The following is a 23,288-nucleotide window of genomic DNA, read 5'->3' on the forward strand; positions in this document are numbered from 1 at the left end:
CATACAGAAAACGTATGACATTTTTTTAAGTTGTATTTTTCTTTTCTTTCTTTCTTTCTCTGATAGACTTGTTCCTTTGCTTTACAATGCCAGCTTTTGACCATTGCCAGGTTTTCAGGTTGAATGTCTGCTTTTGTTTGCCTACTCTAAAGTACAGTCTGTTAATGAACCATAATGTCACATGTTTTAACATTGACCTTTTAAAGCCAGTTGACCGCCCACACTACAAAACGGGTTCATTCACCAGCAGAAGTTAAATAAAAAAAGGCTTTTTTCCACTTTTTTCTTTGTTCCTGTCCAGCAATGTAAGAATCAGAATTGTTGTCTGAAGGCCAAAAAATACCCCACACATTTACGTTCCCAAATGGACCATTTGCTGTAATAGTCTAGTTGATCGTCATATTTTACTAGAATTTTTGAGTCTATCACAGCAGACAAGTCACTCACAAACTCAATGACAATCACTTCCAGGGAAGAACAGAGATGGGTGTAGGAGGTCTATTCATAAAGAGAACACAGATTAGACTGAAGGCAAACACAGATGGGTGAATCAGTTAGTTAGAGCCGGGGCTACACTGACGCGAGTGGCACAACAATCCAGCGACGAGTAGCGTCGATCTATTGTCTTAAGTATTTGTATAGCGCTTTACTAGTCCCTAAGGACCCCAAAGCGCTTTACACACTCAGTCATCCACCCATTCACACACTGATGATGGCAAGCTACATTGTAGCCACAGCCACCCTGGGGCGCACTGACAGAGGCGAGGCTGCCGGTCACTGGCGCCACCGGGCCCTCTGACCACCACCAGCAGGCAACGGGTAAAGTGTCTTGCCCAAGGACACAACGATTGAGACTGTGGGAGCCGGGGCTCGAACCAGCAATCTTTCGATTGCAAGGCAAACTTCCAATTCTTGAGCCACGATCGCCCCACAGTAGTGTCAGGAATGCTGAGATAATGAGCAGCAGGTGAGAGGATGTCTCGCAGGTGTTGGCCAAAAGCTGGAACCCATCATGAGTTCCGCACAGGCGGAATACATATATGTGTATATATTATTCTGAAATTTCAAGATTAAAGTTAAAAATCTATTTTGAGAAATTGTGGCGATTACAGTTGTTGTTTCAAGACAAATTGCCATGGTTGCTATACCCTCTGAGTTAGTGAAATTGTACTTTAAAAGAGGAAGGAAATGACTTTTCTTTTAGCACATGAGTGTAAGCACACTGAAAAGATCTGTTGAGACGGATAAACAGACAAACTTTGAAGAGTGGATTTGTAAAATAATGAAGTGGCTGGCAGTGGACTGCAAAGGATATAGATGCTTACACCCATTTACATGACATTTTGACTTTTTTTTCTTAAAATAGTAATATGACTTTTTTCTCATGACTTTTGTGATTGGTTATTAAATGTTTGCTGTTTTTTTGTTTACTATTTGTATAATTAAATAATATTTATTTCATTAAATTGTGGATTCCAGTGTTTAAGTAATAGTCCATAGTCAATAGTCTGTATTGGTCTTCACAGTCCACAGTAATTATAATGAGAGATAAGATGTTTTCTTTTATACATGTGCGTGTAATAAATAGCAGTCATACTATCAAAAACATTAATTCAGTAAATGCAAACAACCCTGGTTCTTAAAATAGGAATCCTGCCACAAAGCACTGCCTAGAAGTAGCAGGTAAGACACCTGTCTAAATCTCGGATTTAGTCATGATCACGTGACCTGGGTTTTGAAACCCACTTCAAAGCAGTGTTTTGAAATATCTGTGCTTCAGAAACTCGGCACGGAATTGAAAAGTCAGTATCGAGCGTCCATCCCTACTGACCTGCTTCACAGCCAATTACAGGCTCAAAATGTCAATGATTCATACAGAGATTTCCCTAACTTGAGGAAACTTACCGTTATCTTGGTGTTTGTTTGTGCTTTTGTTTTTATTTTTCCCCCTCTCTTCTTTTTCTTTGCTACGGAAGAGGATTAGGGCCACCGGAAAAAAAGTGGGCATTTTTTTCTTCTTTTCCAGAATTCTGAGAAAAAAGTCAGAATTCTGACTTTAATGTCAGAATTCTGGAAAAGAAAAAAAAGATGTGCCCACTTTTCTTCCCCCAGTAGCCCCAATCCTCTTCCGTACTTTGTGCCTAGAGGATATATTCTTCTAACATTGTTTTGTTCTTCAGCCTGCTCGTTGGACATTACCAGCAGAGCTCAGAGCGGAGGGGCAGGACAAATCGCTACACAAACATTCCTCTGTTTGCATAATACTCCTTTTTTGTACACTGATACCTTTAACATATGAATTATCACTCACACGTGCAAAAATAAACCCTCTGTCCTCAGGGACCCTAAGCAGTCACTTCGTATTTGTAATGCCTTGGGCTGACTCTGCATTGCAACGTAGTTACAGCATAAAGCACTTTGAAACAACCTTTTTGACACAATTGTGTGTCTTTTCAAAAAGATACTTGTGATCCAGTGCAGCTGGTTGTCACTGAACACAATTTCATTGTATATTTCTACAATGGCAGTTATCTAACTAATTTATTAACCCCCCCCCCCCCCCCCCCCCCCCAAGATGTTAAAAGAGCTAAAAGATGCTGCTAAATGGGAATTTTGTCTTGTGTAAGCTTGATGCCAGTGACCAAATGCACTAAATGTTAAGCACTTGCTAAACAGACTTGCTCAGTGCTCAGCCAGGTAAAACACACCAAAAATAAATATTTTGATGAGCATACAGCTTTCCAAAAGGGCCATTTTAAAAACATAAAAAAGTAACCAGGGGTCCTTGCAGGTTAAAGAATCGGACACTGCTGTATTACCGTGATACATGTTAATATGATACAGTGGGCTTGGGGTAACTGGACTGGTACTTACATGGCATGTTTGTACTCTGCTTGAGCACTTGAACCACTGGCGAAATCGAAAAATGGTTCCTAAAACCAACTCTGTGCTTTTTCAGTGATATTAGGGTCATTGCGATAAATCTAGGTAGAGTGCCACATCCAAATCTCGCTGCTGCTGCAGCACTGCGCCTGGGGTTACTGTAATCACCCCAATACGCCTGAAAAGCGCGGAGTCACTGCTTTCTTGAACCTTTGGAATTCTTCCAGTTCAGTAAACGGTTCAGGTGTTACGGGAGTTACAGATGAAAAAAGTGAGCTCAGCGAAGATGTGAGCCCCAGAAACCTGAAGTCGGAGACACATTCCACTTGTTCTCCATATAAAGAGAGGGGAGGGGACCTGTCTGTGCCCATAGGAGTCTTTTGTTTTAAGGATGTTTGGCTTCAGGTTTTTTCTGAGCACCGGTGGGACAACGTCTACCTCCGCTCTGTACGCTGTCTTATCTTTATGGGTGAATGAATTAGTTGTGTAAAGCGCTTTGAGTGCTCAGATAGAGTAGAAAAGCGCTATATAAGAACCAGTCCATTTACTACAGTGTTGAACACTGAACTGTAGTCTGTGAGGCAGTGTAACACAAGTTAGGAAGGTGATAAGTAGACAGCATCAGCAGACTGGTCTGTTTCTTCTTGGTGTATTTTATTTTTCTGATATTCTGCCATCGTAAACCACTGGTTCCTAAAATCTTACTGGTTTTACACAGAATTTTACACACTTCTGAACCTCATTAGTCTCTACCATTAAGAAATCAGTAATTGGATTTTTCGAGTTTTCTTTGTATTATTGTGGGATCTTTACCTTACAATATAAAGCACCTTGTGGTTGTTGTGATCTGGTGCTAAATAAATACAATTTTATTGAATAAAATTAAATTGGAATTGAATCGCACTTTTCATAACTGTCCACATTTCTGTGGACTTACACAAGGGCCATGTATCATAAACCAAGACTGTGCGGATTGCTATAGTAACCAGGTGATTTACATTGTGCAGCTGGGTTTTCTACATTGCAAAGGTCTGTCTGTTCTTACTGGGATACATTGCCATGGTAGGTTTTTCTACAAACATATCACTCTTCCTGAGAGATCCCTTGGTTCTCAGTGTGCAGGTAGGAGGGTCTAAAATGTTTCAGTAGTGTTTAAATCTGTCTATCCTTGATTATTCTGAGATGCAACTTTATTCCTTGACTGGACTGTTCCCTGTAAACTGCAAAAAATGTTCCCATTCTTCTAATAAGCATCAATATGTGATTCAGGACAGGACGCCAATCTGTTGATTATTTGTGGACTTTGTGGAATTTCCTGTGATCTGAAGGTGACAGTTTGGGCTTTTTTCCTCGCAAAGTGGTGACACATCTGAATAACTTCTACTTATGTACAAATGTTTGAAATGATGACCTTGGAATGTGTAGTTGTTCAAAAATGGGTCTAACTTGTGTAAATATAAATTCTCCTCAAATCTTCACTGAATTCCTCAGACTTCCCCATTGTTTTAAATACTGGTTCTTTTAAAAAAAAAACATTTTTATGATGGCAAAAAGAACTAGTTGTTGTTGTTCGTCATGATCACTAACGAAAATAGGCTTTGGCTTTGTTAAGTAAAAGACACATTAGAACTTCCAACACCGCTTACTACAAAATGTAAATGATTTCGGTTTTTAAAAGATGTGTGTTGTACAATCGTTCCACCACGCGCAACAAACCGCTCAAAGAATTCAAAGCCCCAAATGACCATGAAATCCATGTCACGGTGAGTGTATGTAATTTAACCCTAACTGTGAGTCAATTCAGATAACGAAAGCATGCCCCGAGTATGTGGTTAGTTTCAAAGTATACCACGAAAATAATGTGTAGCTGTGTTCTAATCATTGTAAAGAGCTAGACTACATGTTTAGAATAAAAACAGATCAAAGGAACAGGAGAAAAGAGACAAAAGATTCTCTCAGTTTATAAAGGCAACAATAATTCACACGTGATCATTTAAAAGCAAAAACATTCAGTCAGGTAGCTTCATTTCTTGTTTTTTCGAGCCTTGTCTCTTTCTGCTTTGAAAACTTTATTTCTCAATCACAGCAGCTCGTTCATTCAGAAGCAGTCAAATACGTATCGTATAGCTGATGTTTTTTGCTCAGCTAAGAACTCTGCCTCCGTGTGGACTGGAAAACTCAGCAGCAACTCAGATTCATTCCCAACCGCACATGCTAGTATCAATAAAGACGGATAAATCCAAAAGAGTTGGGGTAAACTGAGCTCAGTTCATACTACAGAGAGGAGAGATTCATTTTTTGTGTCTGTTAGGACACTAAGCAACACAGATGAGTAAAATGATGATGAGAGAGAATGAGAATAAAACTCAGACTGACCTTTTTCTACACAGTTATATAATTACAAAATGCACTGTATTTCTACCCTGGGATTAAATTAAAACTTCCAGACACTGACAGCAGTTAGACTATATAACACAGATTTCCCACATATTCATGAACCGGAGGGGGCCATGATTTCTCTCTTTCCTGTACTCAGCCTCCCAGTGAGCTCTGAGGTCTTGACAGGGCAGATGTTAGCACACCAGTAATGCTAAAATGTGTGAAAGTTAAGCATGTGCAGGACAGTGAAGCTGTCTTGGTGGTCAGTCAGAGGTTCCTATACTCCGAGTCACTCACCTACTCGCTTTTTTGGCAAACAACATCACAGTATGTCTGTGTTTTAGAGGTCAGACAGAGTTTGAGCTCTGCTTTGTACTGGAATTGACTCCGTTAACATTTGTCAGTGTAGTTTTGCAGAAGGAAAATCCTTTCACACAGAAAAGTACTTCTGTGCCTTTTTTGGTACATCCCAATAATGGCCTCCTGTTAGTCCATAAACAAGAAAGGCTGAGCTGTAAACCACTGGGTCACACACATATTTTGCTCTGTCTTCCAGGATTGCTTTCTTCCTTTAGCAGTGAATCTCATAAGCAATGGGAGAGTCTATGAAGAGGCCTGTGTGGTTGAGAAACATTCCTTCTGCCTCTAATGTGATCACGGGCTCTGCCTCCCCTCCTTCCCCTGCCATTCTCCTCATGGTCCGTATGTCACCATCCTGCTGCTGCTGCTTGTCAGGGGCCAGAGTGGGGCTCATGGTCTGGCCAGGGCCCGAGGAGAGGGTGTGGCTGGAGGTATCGGATGGTGCTGAACAGCCCAGGTTAGTGGTGGACACAGCTGTTGGCGGAGCAGGAGGAAGCACAGGCTTGGCCCTGTTGAGGACATACATTTCATGGCCACGCTCATCACGATACTCCTCCAGCTGGGCGAAGGTAGTGGGGCCATCAGAGTAGTCATTCACATACAAGATGCTCTCCTCCTGTGAATTCAAATTCACCTTCATTAATATGACAATGTAAACGACAAAAAAAAAACACCTTACAATATAAAGCGCCTAGAGGTGACTTTAATTGAATTGAATTAAATTGAATTCAAACAGGCGTTACATGTAGGGACCGCAGCCTATCCCGTGCTCAGGTGACCACAGAGAGACAGACCATCATTCACACCAACAGGTAATTTAGAGCATTTGGACTGTGGAAGGAGTCTTCACATAGAGAGCCCACACTGGCAAAAGAAGGTGGTGCAAATCCAAGACCCTCAGTGATAAACACTGCAGCGCTGCCCCCATTTAATTGATTTCATTTTCTTTCCTTTTATTGGATTCTTACTGAATTCCCAGTGCCCTGCAAAAGTCTTGAGTCACCCCTCTTTTTATATATTTTACAAGAAAACTCAACACCAAGCTCTTCATCAGACTATCAGTGACTGATAGAGTTGCATTGTATTTTCCTATCCAGGTATTCTGGCACTGTGTTTCTGATTATCATCTGGCAGAAAAATAAAGTTGTTGCCAATCAGACTCTTTCTGATGATATTGCTTGGTCAATCAAAATTCTACAATACTTCTCTGTGCTAAAGATTTCATCAATTTTGACAAAATATCCAACACTAGTGGCTGAAATGCAGTCCCAAACCTTGACAGAGCCTCCACTGTGTTTTACAAATGGCTGTACACATCAAACTCCTGACCTCCTCGATATATATATTGATATTTGAATCAACAATTTGGATTCATCACTCCATCAGATTTGTTGCCAATGATTCTTAGTTCAGGTCTTGTGTAACACACCTCAGTCTTTCCTTCCTTAAAAATGGCTTCTTGACAACGACTAAGATTGTTTCTGATAAGGCTTTACAACAGAGGGTCTAGATACATTACTTAGGTCCTGTGTCAGGTCTTTGCTGGATTTTTCCCCTTTATCTTGAAGACATAAACTTTTAGATATTGTTCATCCTCATCTTACAGATAGTTTCTTCAGTTTTTTAAGGATAGACTGCAAACCACGCTGGGATATGCAAGATTTAGGCTAATAGCTCTTAAGAAGTTGCTAGCACAAAAATACTAATTTATACTTGTCAAATTGAGTTATGTGTGGCATTACTTGGTAGATTCAACTAAAGAGTGACAAAAATACATGTGTGTTTTTGCCACAGGCTGCTGGTAAGGGGTCTAATATACATGTTAGGTTCCCTGTATGTTTGAGTGATTCACAGGTCAGTGGTAAGTAGTTTTGACTAATAACATTATCTGAAAATGATCACATACAAGAACTAGACTGAAAATTATCTGCCAGTGGCCGAAGAAAAACTTTAAACTACTTTCAGATGGTGAATGGTAAATGGCCTGTATTTATATAGTGCTTTACTAGTCCCAAAGGACCCCAAAGCGCTTTACATATCCAGTCATCCACCCATTCACACACACATTCACACACTGGTGATGGCAGCTACATTGTAGCCACAGCCACCCTGGGGCACACTGACAGAGGCGAGGCTGCCGGACACTGGCGCCACCGGGCCCTCTGACCACCACCAGTAGACAACGGGTGAAGTGTCTTGCCCAAGGACACAACGACCGAGACTGTCCAAGCAGGGGCTCGAACCGGCAACCTTCCGATTACAAGGCGAACGCCCAACTCTTGAGCCACGATCTCCACGATGGATTGGAGAACTATTGCTCAAGACCTCTTTAAAAAATTACAAGTCTTACTCCTCCATCCATCTATTTTCTTCCACTAGTCCTGGGCCAGGTCATTGGTGGAGTAGCTTAAACAAGGATGCCCAGACCTCCCTCTCTCAGCCAACTTCTCATGCTTATCTGGGAGAACACTGAGACAATCCCAGGCCACCCAAAAGATCTAATCTCTCTAGCATGTCCTGGGTTTGCTCCAGGGCTGCCTTCTGGTAGGACATGCCTAAAACACCTCATGCAGGAGGTGCCCAGGAGGCATGTCCGAATCACCTCATCTGGCTCCTTTCAATGTGAGTAGTAGCTGTAAACTGAGCCAGTCTTAGATAACTGAACTCCTCACTAAATCTCTAAGTGAGATAGCCACCCAGTGGGGAAAGCTCATTTCTGCCACTAGCCTCTATGATCTCATTCTTTCGGTCACTACCCAGAACTCATGATAACAGGAGAGAGTAGGGACATAAATCAAGAGCTTTTCTTTAATGCTCAGCTGTCTTTACCACAATGGACCAGTCCAGCATCTGCATCACTGCAACTGTAGCCCCAACCCATCTGTTAATCTCTCACTTTCTTCTCGCCTCATTCACTAACAAGATCCCAAGATACTTAAACTTGGTTGGTGGCACTCTCACCTGGTGTTTGCTCTTTCTGTGGTACACTATCACTTCTTGTGTTTTGTGTAGCTAGCCCATTTAATTTAAACTCTTGGAAAACATATTTTTTCATAGTGTAATATGAAGATGATTTTTGTAGTGCAGATGATTCATAATATCCATCTGCTTTATCCAAAGCAAACTCTGTTAAACCACCTGCTAATTATATTTACAGTATTTAGTCATTGTGTCTGTAGGGATTTGCTAGCTTAGCTTAGCTCATAGCTAACTTGCTATAAGCACAGCATCTTCACCCGTCCATCTTGCACCTTCTTGCTCCATGTGCAAGAGGTTTAGTTACTCCTCGGCCTCCCTTATTAATAATGGTTCTTGTAATAAATGTAGCCTGTTTTCAGCTCTGTAGGCCAGGATTCCTGAATTGGAGTTGGGATCATGAAGCAGACTTGCTGTCTACATCTCTCTGCAGCCTGTCTCCTTCTGTCATCCCCTAAACTCCATCCCCTTAGAGACTGCAGTTGCTCCCAGACCACCAAAAACAAACCAAATTTTTTTTTAGCAAAAATGATTTAAAAACATTAAAAAAAAAAAAAAAATCACAAAGAAAGAACAATATAGCACCAAAGAGTAAAACTGTGGATTCTTAAACTTTAGTCCCTGTTAGTAAAAGATTTAATAATTGATCAACACTGAAAATGGCATCTCACTAATTTAGAAGATTTTCATTTAGCCTGGAAAAAAAAGATTGTTGCTCTATTTAAAATAAAGCTCTCCATAAAGCTAGAAAGTCTTACTATTCATCCTTGTAGCCAGAGAGTCTGTCGAGCCAAGCATTTCACCAGTCGTTACTTCACATTTCTTGACAAATAAAAATTTGACTATTTAGAGAAAAAATATTCATAACCATCTGACTGATGTATCATTATGTACTTCTTCCAATTCTATTGATAATTTAGCCTCTCTATCTATTAGCCTCTGAATTGATTTTTCTGAGTTAACTCCAGTAATTACTTCCTCCAAATCATAAACATGTCCATTAGGCCCCTACATCTTACAAGAGTGCTCAAAGAAGTCCTTTGAGAAGTCTATTAATGCTTCAATTTAAACTATGATCTATATATCCCTATTACTGGGCTATGTACCGAGCCATGTATCAGAAGCCTTTAAACTGGCAGTGATTAAGCCATTACTTAAAAAGCAATCACTTGCTGTTTTAGCTAATTATTTCAGGGGCACCACCAATGGCTGGCCAAAATTTGCAGGACCCCCAGTGGACCCCCTGGCATATGTTGGTAATAATTTTAATAAACATGAGTACAAGAGAAGACACTCTACAGTGAGTTGAAACATTAATGTGTTATTTATTCCTGCATATACAATTTTTGTCATTCGTATTGTATTCGTATTTCGTATTCTATGCAGATGACACCCAACTTTATCCATGAAGCCAGATGCATCAATTAACTAAACTACAGGACTGTCTTAAAGACATAAAGACCTGGATGACCTCCAATTTCCTGCTTCTAAATTCAGATGAAACTGGGGTTATTGAACTTGTAAAATTGTATTGTAAAATCTTAGAAATATGGTGTCTAACGTATGCTTACCCTGGACAGAGATGGCAGAAGCACAGGCTTTCTCTACTTAATGCAACTATCTATACTTCTACTTAAAAGCTACTTTTACTTTCGTACTTGAAGTACATTTTAAAGCCTGTACTTTTTCAGTTTTATTTGAGTAAGGAAGTTTCTTCAGTACTTCAACTTTTCTCTAAATCTAACCTTTCTCCTTCTCCTTTCCTGTCTGTCGTCCAACATCAAGTGAAGTTATCTGGCACCGTTTTCTCTCCTTTAGCTAGCAGACACAGTGCAACAAACTGCACACAGTTTGTGTGCTTGCTGATGTTTGTTGAGCTGATAGAAACATTGAACTTCAAATTACCCGTTTCTTAAAAATAGCACTCTTTTCATGCTTCCTCCTCTTGTGTAGAGATAGCTAGATTCTAAAGTACCGCAACCACAACTTACGGAAACCTGCACCTCTTCCGGCCCATTTTAACTCGGATTATAAATGCTATAGATGATACAGTTGAACCTAAAATAATGAGTTTGTTTTGAAAATGTAAGGAGTAAAAAGTACAGATATTTGTTTAAACATGAAGGGAGTAAAAGTAAAAAGTTATCAGAATACAGAGTAGTTGTACTTTCCTCAAGTAATGTGTGGAGGAGGTGTGATCCCTGGCTCAGCTGTGAGCCAGTCTTTATATAGTGATACCTGAAAATTCTAAGTACAGTAACAAAGTACTTGTACTTCATTACTTCCCATCTTTTAATCTAAATGGGATTACACTGGCCTCCAGTAACTGTGTGAGGAATCTTGGAGTCATTTTTGACCAGGATATTACACAAATATGTAGGACTGATTTCTTCCATTTGTGCAATGTCTTTAAAATTAGAAACATCCTTTGTTGAGTGATGCTGAACTTGTTGATGCATTTATTACTTCTAGACTGGATTATTGTAATTCGTTATTATCAGGATGTCCTAAAAACTCCCCAAAAAGCCTTCAGTTAAATGCTGCACTGAGAGCACTGGGACTATATTTCTCTCATATTGGCTTTTCTTCATTGTCTCCATGTAAAATCCAGAATCAAAGTTAAAATCCTTTTCCATACAAGGTCTTGAACACATAAGGTCAAGCCCTACACTTGACTCTTAGACTCCTCGGTTAATTGTGGGATATTTAAAAGTAGGATAGTAATTGGTGACAAAGGGCAGCCCTGGTGGAGTCCAGCATGCACCATGAACAAGTCGGACTTGCAATGTAAACCAAGCTACTGTAATAGCAATAGGACAGACACACCATGGTCCCAAAGCATACCCCAGAGGATACTCCGAGGGATGTGGAAAAGTTTCCTCCACAGTCCACAGAACACATGTAGACTGTTGAGCAAACCTAAATACATAAAACCGCATCTACATCATCAGGTTGTGTGTATCTCTATTGTTATATGACTGCTGCAGATTTGTTTGATCACACATAACAAATTTTAAAGTTATAACAAGAACAGTTATTTTTAACCAGATACACTGATCGTAACATAAGCTCATAAAACATATCTTGACACATGTGGTCATAAGGTACCATTTGTGCCAAAAATTTGTTAACATGAACGCTGTTTACATGGACAATACATTTGTCTATATTTGCGACATCGCACTTTACTTCAGTTGTAACAAAACTCTTTCGACAAACAGATGGTCCATGTAAAATGCTCACCTGACAAAACATTTGTGTGTGTCAGTGCAGTTTTACTTCTGTCATCTTGTTGTGCTTCCTCTGATTTTGTTGTGTTACACTGACACAGACAAATAATTGAAAATTCATTCATAAATTCCTATCTACTATGAGGATAAATGCCTTTATTCTACTTTTAAATATGCCAATCACATTTGTAGTATTGAACATATATGCACCTTTTCAGCCCCATCAGCCTCTTTGTCCCGTTGGTGATGTCGACTGTAGATCATGGCGACTAGCAGCAGAGCAGTCAAAGTCAGCAGTGAGATGCCCACAGCAATGGCAGTCTGAGTGGCAGCTCCCAGAGCACTGAAGGCCATGCTGCCCAGAGCATACAGGGGTTCCCGGCTTACATCTGAGCCCAAAGCAGGACTGTGGCTCCTCAGTCGAGGCCAGGCAGGTGAGTACGGTAGAGACACCTGGGACCATGAAGCCCAGATGGAGGAAGAAGATGAGGAGGATGTTGATGAGTTGATGGCAAGTTGAAAGGTGACTCTAGCCACACCTCCTGCGTTCCATGCTTCACATTCATAGAAGCCTGCATGAGCCACAGTTACATTACTGAGAAACAACATGCCACTGCCAGTGTCGGGGTCAAAGAGTTCGCCATTAGTCTTCTGGAGACTGACTCTGCCTTCCTGCGAGGGCTCCTCTGCTCCTCCCATTCCACCTCCACCTGCATCCAACTCCTGAACCAGGCCTCTGGGAGAAAGGACTACTTTACCCTGGGAAGCTTTCCTCCAGGTCACCTGCAAAAGGTATTGACATTTCTTTCTTCAGTGGTCTTACAAAGGATAAACCATCACAGTACAAAAAGAAAAACAGATACTACTGTTACAGTACTGTCAACCTGAACTGGAGTATGTAACTGATGATTCATTCAAGATGTTTTAAATAAATGAAAAAAGGAGGAAAATTGAAGTAACCACTTTAGCTGACCACACTGATTGCATGCAGTGTATTTGGAACAGTCAAAGAAGACCAGTACAAACAAATTCACTCATTTGATAGGCAGGACTTATGGCAAATGGTGGGGAAAACAAAATAATTTAAAAGAATATTAAAACTTTAATTACCACTTTATTTCACTTTAATTATCATTACCTGTGGCCGAGGATAACCAGTGGCATGGCACGACACCCTGAGGCTCTCTCCCAGATGCACTGCAAGCCTCTTGGGCTCCAGCTGCACCAAGGGAGGGATACAGACCAAGCTGTTGAGAGGAACCTCCACCAAGCTCAGATGGGACAGGCGTGGTGGCTCGATGCAAACTAGTCGACGTTCTGCAGAGCTAAGCAGACGCTGACCCTCTTCATCAATCCAGGTCCTCAGCCAGTGCAACGCACAGTCACAGCGCCATGGATTATCTGCGGCATAGCACAAGACAGAAGCCACTTAATGTTCTGCCCTAAAGAGTCATGATGATTACCATATTACTAGGCTCTACATGAGTAGCTATCTGTAACTCAGTGAACAGATGTTATTATGCGTGAAACTGTATAAAAAAACCCAACAAAAAACCCAAAACACAACATGGGTTCCAATGTCATCAGTAAAGGAGCCTCACCTGTGATACGCAGGACCTGCAGGCTCACTAGAGGTCGCAGTGTTGCAGGGCCAATTGTGTGGAGGTTATTCCTACTCAGGTCCAGCAGAGCCAGAGAAGTCAAACCAACTAAAGCCTGGTCGGCTAACGTCTCTATACTATTATGCTGTAAGTGGAGCTCCTGCAGACGCTGAGACATCAAGAGAATGATGTACATTATCTATGAAGCTTCATATAGGGCTCAGCAAAGCTGCTGTGTTGAACAGGAAAGTGAGACTGTACCGGTAGGCCACGGAAGGTGTAGTCCAGCAGCCGTGTGATGTCGTTTCGTGCCAGGTACAGAATGCGTAGATGTTCGAGTCCCTGAAACATGTCAGCTGTCACCAAATGGATGCGGTTTCCATTCAGTGCTAGCTCCAATAACTGACCGAGGCTCTGGAAAGAGCCAGGCTCCACGGCTGAGATGGTGTTGTTCTAGAGGAAGAGGGACATGAAAAGAAAACTAGAAAAATGTCTGCTTCTGGTTAATCTCCTGGAACTACCACTACTATGATGTCATTTGGTTTTATGAAAATTTATGTTTTATTGTAAAATGTACCTATTTTGATTGTAAGCCCAACAAGGGACTATTGTTGAAAATTAGCAATAGCTATAAACTTATGTGCATTACATCAGTTTCATGTTTTGTACTTGAACTATGTTAAACTGCACTGTCCCTTTTAAATAAATAAATTTAAATTCCAAATACTTCTGATGATGCCTTTGAAACACATTTTCTGTCTTCTCTGTTGTGATCCTTTTATTTTGGAGCAGTCTAACATTTGACAGTGTTTTTGGCACAAGGAGGAGAGTGACTCAATTCACAATTTCACTGTTTCAAAAAATACGTACAATAGATTCATAAGAGGTAACGCCAGTGATTTTCTTAATGTCTGTTTGCTGGAGTAAGGAAAGTGTTACTATACATGTTCTCAGCTTTGGTTGGAGATGAGTTGAAAATTAAACATTTCTGGCGGTGTGGAGTCAGAAAGAGGTAAGTTCATTAGATGTCTACAACTACTTATCTCTGCTGCAGGCTAGCAGCTCATGGTGACAGTAGTGCCCTCTAATTTAATATACCTCAAACTCTGAAGTGGTTGCAGGTGCACTGCTGGGTTTTAAAAACAATGAAAACTGTAATGTAATTTGAGTATAAATAGAAGGCCATGTATTTGATAGACATCTGCCTTTGGAGCCAATTTTGGCCTATATGGGTTTTTGCCATGACTGGCAATGTATTTTGAAAAGTCTAGTTTTTATTTTTATTTCAGTTAACCAAAATTTCAACCCACTTTAATTTAGTTTTAGTTAGCAATAACAACCTTTTGCTGCAGCCTTACAAGACATCGACCCTGCTGTATTCTTAAACCTGCTCAGTGAAATCCTTCCTCTGTTGCATTAAAACATTTTGGAGGGTAATACTTCGCTATAATTTGATACTACTGAGTGAAGTAAACACAGCGTATACCATTGCTAGAATGTATACAAATCCATACTTAGTATAAACTGTGATGTAGTCAACAGATTAAAACTGAAGGCTAAAGAGTCTTAGTGTAAGTGTTTAAGAGTGTATGTGCATTTATTACCTGCAGGTACAAATAGTGCAGGTGCTTCAGCATGGTGAGGTCCTGTCGACGGATCTGACCAATCACATTGTCCTGGAGAAAGATGGTCTGGATGGAGAGATGAGCAGGGACAAAAGAGGAGTTTTAGTCACTATTGTCTTAAAACATTTGATACATTGTGATTAATGCTCTGATCAATCTATCTCTATTAATAGGCTCAAATCTTCATTTTATCTCAAAATTTCTTCAAAGAGTAGCTGTAAAGCAGCTAATTGGGCATGTGCAGAGATATTGTTTATTTGAAGAGCTCCATCTATTTAACAGTCTGAAGTTTGTTCATGTTTTCCACAGGGTTCTGTGCTAGGACCAATTTTATTTGGATTGGATCAACTGGTCCCTAAATGCAACTGACACCCCTTTCTCAACGAGAAGTCTGGGCTTGGGTGAGCCTGAGTGCTGAAGATATCTACCTATTCGGAACCATGGTAACAGGGTTCTGGCGGATCGGAGCTGGCTTGGCCCTGACTTATCGAAGAATTAAGGAAGCGGAACCGGCTGTTCAAACCCCCACAAGGCTGCCCGCTGGGATTGGAACGATGGGAGAGGCGTGAGTTTCTCAAAATGGGCCCATTGAGTCAGCATGGATAAGATCTTGGAAAGGCTACGGCTGCTGTGAATACTCAGAATAAGATCTCTGACTGCAGACTGGATACATCTCGGAAGGACTAGCTCGGAATAACATCTCTGGGCACAAATTGGATGACATCTCGAGGAGGCACACTGCCGTGAGTTCTCAGAAATCGGCTCCTTGAGCACAAGAAATGACAACATCACAGAACGCAAGTATGGCGAAGCTCGCGGCTCTCCAATGGGAGATTGAGAGACCAGTGTTGGACTGTAGAACTGCTTTGAAATTCATATGAGCTGATCGCACTAAAGTAAAAAGCACCATCACTTCATGCGGATACCCCTTTGGCGCCAGTGGCAAGGCTGGAGCCGTACAACAACACCCTGATAACGACTGTGTTTAGTCTGTTCCTTCCCATTCCATGCAAGGCCACCTGGGTTGGCTGGAAGACTGTTTACTTAGCCTGGCGGGGCGAAGGACACTGTCTCAGCTGAATTCTGGACACACACACACACACACAGATCCCCCCTCCCTTTCCAAACGCCTTCGATGTTTGTCCCCTCCCGGGGAAGATGGCAGTCGACTGGACCAGCGCAGACATGCTGCAGGACCGGATGCGCTGCCTACACCGGCTCTCTCTTACCCTTTACCTGTCCCTGTTGCTTGTCTTGTGTTTCTATGGTGTATTGATAGTCATGTGCTTTTTGTGCTGAGGTGTTTTTTCTGTTATCAAACTGTTCTCCCACTAGGAGCTCAGTCTGAGTGGAGGTTTTTTTCTCCTCCTCTTACCTCATGTTATGTATTTTCATTGTTTTTTTTCCTATCAGCCTACCTTTCTGACATGTCTCCCCAATGTGATGTTTGTGTAAAGTTCGTCAGAAGGTTCCTTTGTAAGTGCGCATGCGCCATTAGCGTGCTGCCTGCTGTAACCCTAATTTCCTTCGGGATTAATAAAGTATTCTGATTCCGATTTACATTATACACGCCTCAGGCAGTATTATTAGAGAGCACAGTATACATTTTCATCTAGCATTTTCATTGCTAGATGAAAATGTATAAATGCAGATGACACACAGCTTTATCTATCCATGAAACGGAGTGACACCCACCAAGTAAACTGCAGGAATGTCTTAAAGACATAAAGGCCTGCATGACATCTAATTTTCTGCTTCTCAATTCAGCTAAAACGGAGGATATTGTACTTATTCCTAACAATCTTAGAAACACTGTGTGTATCCATATTCTCACGCTGGATAGCATTACTTTGTCCTCCAGTAACACTGTGCGGAATCTTGGCGACTTTTAATGCTCACATTAAACAAATATATAGGACTACTTTCTTGCATTTGAATTAAATTGAATCTTCTTAGGGCATCGATCCTACCTGTATGGTTAAAGGGATGTATTTGGGGATGTCCCTCAGTCCTGTGGAGCCACACTCCACAGTGAGGCTGTAGCAGCGACAGCCCACAGGGCAGGAAGGAGAGGCTCGTAGAGGAGTGGAGTGTAGAGACAGGAGGAGCGTGGAGAGAAGAAGCACCAAAAACACAGCCATCACGTCAAGAGATAAAACTGAGAAAGGTGAGAACACAGAATGAGTCATGATCAGCATTCTTCTGACTTGTTTTGAGGCCGAACAAAAATATGTAAAATGGTCAGTGAGGAGGAATTCCCTCCTACACAAATTAGCCTGAAAATAATACTGTAACAACAAACAATTTTTCAAATCAGCTTGAGCCATACAATCCAATGGATACATCCTAGGATTCTGTCAAAGGTCTCATTGGCATATTGTTTTTGTGACATTTCAGACTCCGAACAATTCCTATTTATTAAAACTGAACAAGAACAAAGCCAAAATGCAAAAGCAGCATGTAGTATCCCATTTGATTTAGTGGTTTGTGGAACCACATTTTGTGGCAACTTGAAGTCTCTCACAGTATTGTGGATCAATTTTGGCTCACTGTTCTTTATAATGTTGCTCAGAAAGTTCCTGCCACTGCATTACAATCATGTTGATGTTTCTTTTCAGCACTGTAGCCAGGCTGACAGGCTAACTCAGCTGTCTTAACTAATTATAGGCCAATCACAAACCTTCTTTTTATCTAAAAAAAATTCTTGAAAGAGTAGTTGTAGAACAGCTAACTGATCATCTGTAGAGGAATTGTTTATTTTAAGATTTTCAGTCAGGTTTCAGAGCTCATCACAGTACAGCGACTGGCCTCTGACAGTGGACTCCTCTCTGTGCTTGTCCTGCTAGACCTCAGTGCAGTGTTTGATACCACTGACCATAATACTTTATAACAGCGATTAGAGCATGCTGTAGATATTAAATGGAGTGGAGTACCTTTAAGTCATTATGGAGAATCCAGTTTATTCATGCAGATGTAGAGTCCTCTTAACACACTAAGGTTAATTATGGAGTTCCACAGGGTTCAGTGCTAGGACAAATTTTGTTTACATTATGCATACTTCCCTTAGTGAGTATCATTAGAAGACATAGCATACATTTTCACTGCTACACAGATGGCACCCAACTTTATCTACCCATGAAACCAGATAACACACACCAATTAGTTAAATTACAGAGATGTCTTAAAGACATAAAGACCTGGATTACCGCTCAATGCTTCTAAATTCAGATAAAAGGGAGGTTTTTGTACTTGGCCCTGAAAGTTTTAGAAATATGGTATCTAATCAGATGCTTACTCTGGATGGCATTACCTTGGCATCCAGCAACACTGTGAGGAATCTTGGAGTCATTTTTGACCAGGATATATCCTTCAATGTGCATATCAAACAAATGACTTCTTCCATTTGTGCAATATCTCAGCCTTCAGTTGATCCAAAATGCTGCAGGAAGAGTACTGACAGAGAGCGAGAGCATATTTCTGCTATACTGGCTTGTCTTCATTGGCTCCCTGTTAAATCCAGAATTGAATTCAAAATCCTGCTCCTCACATACAAGGTCCTACCTTAGTTATGCTGCAAAAGAAATAGACTGCTGGAGATTCCCATGATACACTGAGTGTTTCTTCTTCAGTCACCTTTTTACTCAATATGTAGTTGTACACAACTCTATATTTAATCATTAATTCTTATTAACTAACAACTGTGGCTCCCTTCCACAGCATGTCTACTCCTGTCTTCCTCGGGGCAGATGGCTGTCCCTCCCTGAGCCTGGTTCTTCTGCAGGTTTCTTCCTGTTAAAAGAGTTAAAAAAGTTTTTCCTGCTTTCTCATAGGCGATCATGACTGTTGGGGTTTTCTCTGTTTTCTTTGTATTACTGTAGGGCGTTTATGTTACATATAAAGTGCCTTCAGGCAACTGTTGCTGTGATTTGGTGCTATATAAAATAAATAAAACTGAATTGATTCTTCTAAAATCTGACAGTCAGGATTCAGAATTGCTTACAATAAGAAACAGCACTAGAGATAGTTCAGAATGATCTGACCTCTCTGACAATGAACTGATGTTCTCGTTTGTCCTGCTAGACTTCACTGCAGAATTAGATACTATTGACCACAATATTTTACTACATAGAGTAGAACAAGCGACAGGTATTAAAGGCACTGTGCTGCAGGGATTTGAATATCTTTTGTATCTAATAAACTCCAGTTTATTCATGTAAATAGGAAAGTGTTCTTGACAAGCTAAGGTTAATTATGAACTTCCTCTGGGTGTTGTGCTGAGACCAGTTGTATTTACATTATTTATAAACGATTCTCCTAGGCAGGAACATTAGGAAGCATTACCTTGACATCCAGTACTGTGAACAATCTCTGAGTCATATTTGACCAGGATATGTCCTTCAATATGCATATTAAACTTTTGACCAGTGGATAGTCTACTATCCACTATAGACTATTACTTATAAATATCTTATATATTTATATAAATATCTTATTTGAATGATTACCTCCATATCGATGAGAGAAAGCGAGAAAGACAGAGACTGAGCTCCATTCACTCAGTGATGAAGAAACTGACCTCACAGCTCACCGTTTATTCAGTGGGCTGGTTTCAGTCATTATGCAAATGTACTGTTTATAAAGTTGGGGAAACCTGCAGTCAGCTGAGACTGAAGAAGTCACTTCAATGAGTGACAAAATGTTTCTCCCATTGAAAACGCTATGTCCAGATGAATCAACTTTTTGGCATAAAGAATATATTTATATTGTAAAAATAAAAGCTAGAAAAACACATCCATGAATTACAAATTAAATTATTTCTTAAAAATTATTCTTTTTTTCCCTTTTGCTTTTATACATTACAAATAAAGTTAAGGAAAGTTTCTTCATGGTTCAACGGTTGCTCATCAGAGGATGATTTAAAAATGTTCTGCCAACAATTTCTTTTTCATGCGTAGTTGCAGCGTCTATCTTTTAATACATATGCCTTTCAAGAGTCTTACTGAGATGATGCAAGAAATTCTCTGCATCTAATCTCCATTGTAGAGATATTTGCCATGTAGCCTCTCTGCCTTGCTTCCACTACATTTCACTACGCCGTAGTTTCTTCAACCCATTGGCTTCCTTTATGACATCTTCCCAGGGCACTGCGAACTTAATAAAGCAGGCAGCACAGTGTGAGTTCAACACACTACCACACAGTACAATGTCTGATCTTAAGTTAGCAAGATCAGACATTGTACTGTGTGGGGGTCCAGAACTGCAGCTTTGTTGCTTCTTTGTCAGAATACTCTCCCCTTATCATTTCAGTTGTACCAGTTAATATGATGTACTTCACACCGTCAGAGAGTTTTGTATGTTGATCTGATGATGCAGCCAAACATTCTCTCTTTCATAACTCTTCTGAGGTGGTACTCCCATTTTCCCCACACCTAAACATTTCATCCACTACCTATGTTTCACCTGGGATACTGCCCAAGCACATCTTGATGTTTCCTCTTGTTAGTGGATTTCAGCCATGACTTTTTCTATACAGTCTGATGCAGATGCTTTCCCAAAGTGTTGTCGCATGCTTCTAAATCAGGGGTGGGGAACTCAAGACCTCAAGGGCCGCTGTCCTGCAGGTTTTAGATGTGTCCTTGATCCCAAGCAGCTGATTCAAATGGCTAAATTACCTGCTCAACGTGTCTTGAAGTTGTCCAGATGTCTGGTAATAAACTAATCATTTTATTCAGGTGTGTTGACCCAGGATGATATCTAAAACCTGCAGGACACCGGCCCTTGAAGCCTGGAGTTCCCCCACCTCTGTTCTAAGTCCTACGCCCAGGTGTATTCTCAAGAATGTCACTATGGAGAAAAGCAGATTTTGCTTCTTGATTTGCAATCCCAGCTTTCCAAATTCACCCTGTTTATAGATAAATGGTAAATGGCCTGTATCTGTATAGCACTTTACTTAGTCCCTAAGGACTCCAAAGAGCTTTACACATTCAGTCATCCACCCATTCACACACACATTCACACAAATGGCAGCAACTCTGATTGTTGTATTTGTAGATTCTAATAATCGTTTCATTTTGGTGCACTTAAAGGCCTACCTCTATCATGCTTGATGGAGAAAAAGTGCTTCCTGGCCAAACAACTCGATACTCCTCAAACATCTAGGGAGCCTCAACCTTTTCCTCTCGAAGAAACATATTACTCTCTGTCTTCTTATGGGTGCTGGATTAGGTGTTGGCTCAAACTAATTCTTGTCATTGTATACTTTTGTCAAAATGTGTGTCTAGTTCTTGCCTTGTCTTCAGGTATTCCCTTTTTTGCTATGGTGAAAAGTGATTTTAGAAACTTAAAGGGTTCCATAAAAATGTGATCGTACCCTCTCTTGCTTTTTTTGTACCTTTCACAAATTATCCACTTGTCTCAGGGCGAACAGCTGGTGTTTGATGTTTTCCTGGAGCTGGTTTAATCCAGAGTATTTTATAGTTGTGAATAATTTTTCTACTGTAAAAATATAGTCTTCAAATTGTTTGGAAATGGCACGTCCCAGATTATTGAACAACAACAACGGTTTCTGTGAGACCATTTCCGATGTCTTTCCTGCTTGGCATTGTGTTAACACAACTGAATACCCAAGAACAATAAAGTGGAAAAACCTCTTTTCTGATAGTGAAGGTCATAATTCCTGATGATCAAAAATATCTGATTAGCAGCACCTGGCTGCTACCTACCCTCTCAATTCTTATGAAAAAACAGCAAGGGCCTACTTCACACACTGCGTTTGCATTCGGTCTTACTTTTTGTTAAATAAATATAACACTATGACATGCTTTTGTAGTTTATCTGAGGTTATGTTTACTGCATTTTGAGACCTAAGCCTTAGAATTAAAGGTGAGTGTAATTTATTTTAAACCATGACTGTAAATGTAGTTTTATTCTGATTAACATCTCAATAAATGTAATCTTTTCCATATTCATATCAGTTGGTGAATCTCTGTCACCATAGAAACAGCTCATGCCAAGAGGATTTGACTTGCATAAAAGGATCTACCATCAAGGCCACTTCACTCTGCTGCTGCTGCTGCTCGCCTGTAAACGTCCTCTACTGTGTAACTACAGGGCTGCTGCAGCATGAACTGGGTTTATCTGTATGTAAGATATGAAACACATAAAATATTTCCATTGACTGACAGCAGTGAAACCAGAAAAGCTGTCTTTAAGGGCAGCTAAACATGCACTCGAGCAGTCATATGCTGTGCTAAAGGCCACCTTAATAACACAGAAGCTACACAATAACAGTAACCAGTATCTGATGGCAGCGTGCATGCCAAAGGGTGATTAAATGGACTCTGCGAAGACAAACGCATATAAGATAAGAAGCACCATGATGGATGCGTGTGGAAGAATAAATACCTCGTTGGGGAAGGACGTGGGAGACCCAGAAAAGGACGTCCGACCTGCACGACGTCTTCTTATTCCTTCTTAGCAGACGGTTCTAATAATTTGCCTCAAATAAATGAAAGTAGAAGAGGGGAGGAAAAAATCGACAGTTTGCAGAGGACCGCGGGCCGTCGCACACACGCTTATGATGTCAACAAAAGACGGGAGCCAGCAGCGAAATATTATGGCAGGTTTGATAGTGTAGCACTAAGTGCAAATCAGTGCAGTGCGGTTCAGATCATGTCTTTGTTGAATGCCATCATCCAGCTGTTCATTCATTCGTCACTCCCAGTGAACCCTCCCATCCATTTACCCCACGCTGCTGCTCCTCAGGACGATCGTCGAGTCAGCAGTGCTCCGCAAGAAGCACAAAAGCGTCTCCTGCACACGTTAATCACAGCAAAGTCTTCGTGATAAATGTTGTGCATCAAACTCATCTGTGTAAGAATCTGTGGTCGTTCGCCTGCAGATTGCCATCTCACGCTAACGTAGTGCGTAAATCTGCATTCCGTGGAAACCGTGGACATTTTCATTACGCTCACCGTCACAGTGCCAACAAAATATTCTCAGGTGTCAGGAACGGAACAGAAATGGTTAATATAGATACAATCATTAGTCACGTGAACAAGGTAAGAAGGCGACATTTATCGCGTCTTCAAACGCATCAAAGACAACCAGGGTTTCAAGAACATCTCAGCCCAGCTGGAAAAGTGTGTGTTCAAAAAAGACTAAGTGTGGCGAGGTTTTAAAAGGATTTCTGATACATGCAAGCGATCATCTAATGACAACCGAGCTTTCAGGGC

The 23,288-nt window shown here is 40.8% G+C and overlaps 1 protein-coding gene across 2 annotated transcripts; it reads right to left on the reverse strand.

Moving 5' to 3' along the window:
- Nucleotides 1–4,861: 4,861 nt before the first annotated feature.
- LOC146649511 (leucine-rich repeat-containing protein 24-like) lies at nucleotides 4,862–23,026 on the reverse strand. Of its 2 annotated transcripts, XM_085386570.1 has the most exons (8): nucleotides 22,459–23,026; nucleotides 17,025–17,212; nucleotides 15,034–15,120; nucleotides 13,691–13,882; nucleotides 13,430–13,598; nucleotides 12,967–13,229; nucleotides 12,039–12,611; nucleotides 4,862–6,238 (listed from the first exon to the last, which is right to left on the reverse strand). In XM_085386570.1, exons 2-8 carry the CDS (start codon nucleotides 17,193–17,195, stop codon nucleotides 5,834–5,836), a joined length of 1,860 nt encoding a protein of 619 aa, XP_085242696.1. In that variant the 5' UTR covers nucleotides 17,196–17,212; nucleotides 22,459–23,026; the 3' UTR covers nucleotides 4,862–5,833. The 2 variants fall into 2 exon arrangements, with proteins under 2 accessions (XP_085242696.1, XP_085242695.1); XM_085386569.1 differs by lacking the exon at nucleotides 22,459–23,026 and having other exon boundaries at nucleotides 17,025–18,208.
- Nucleotides 23,027–23,288: the final 262 nt, after the last annotated feature.

The sequence above is a fragment of the Rhamphochromis longiceps genome, linkage group LG17, assembly GCF_057381845.1.
Source record: "Rhamphochromis longiceps isolate RC_006_pf linkage group LG17, R_longiceps_female_GT1.1, whole genome shotgun sequence".
In the NCBI taxonomy this organism is placed as follows: Eukaryota; Metazoa; Chordata; class Actinopteri; order Cichliformes; family Cichlidae; genus Rhamphochromis; species Rhamphochromis longiceps.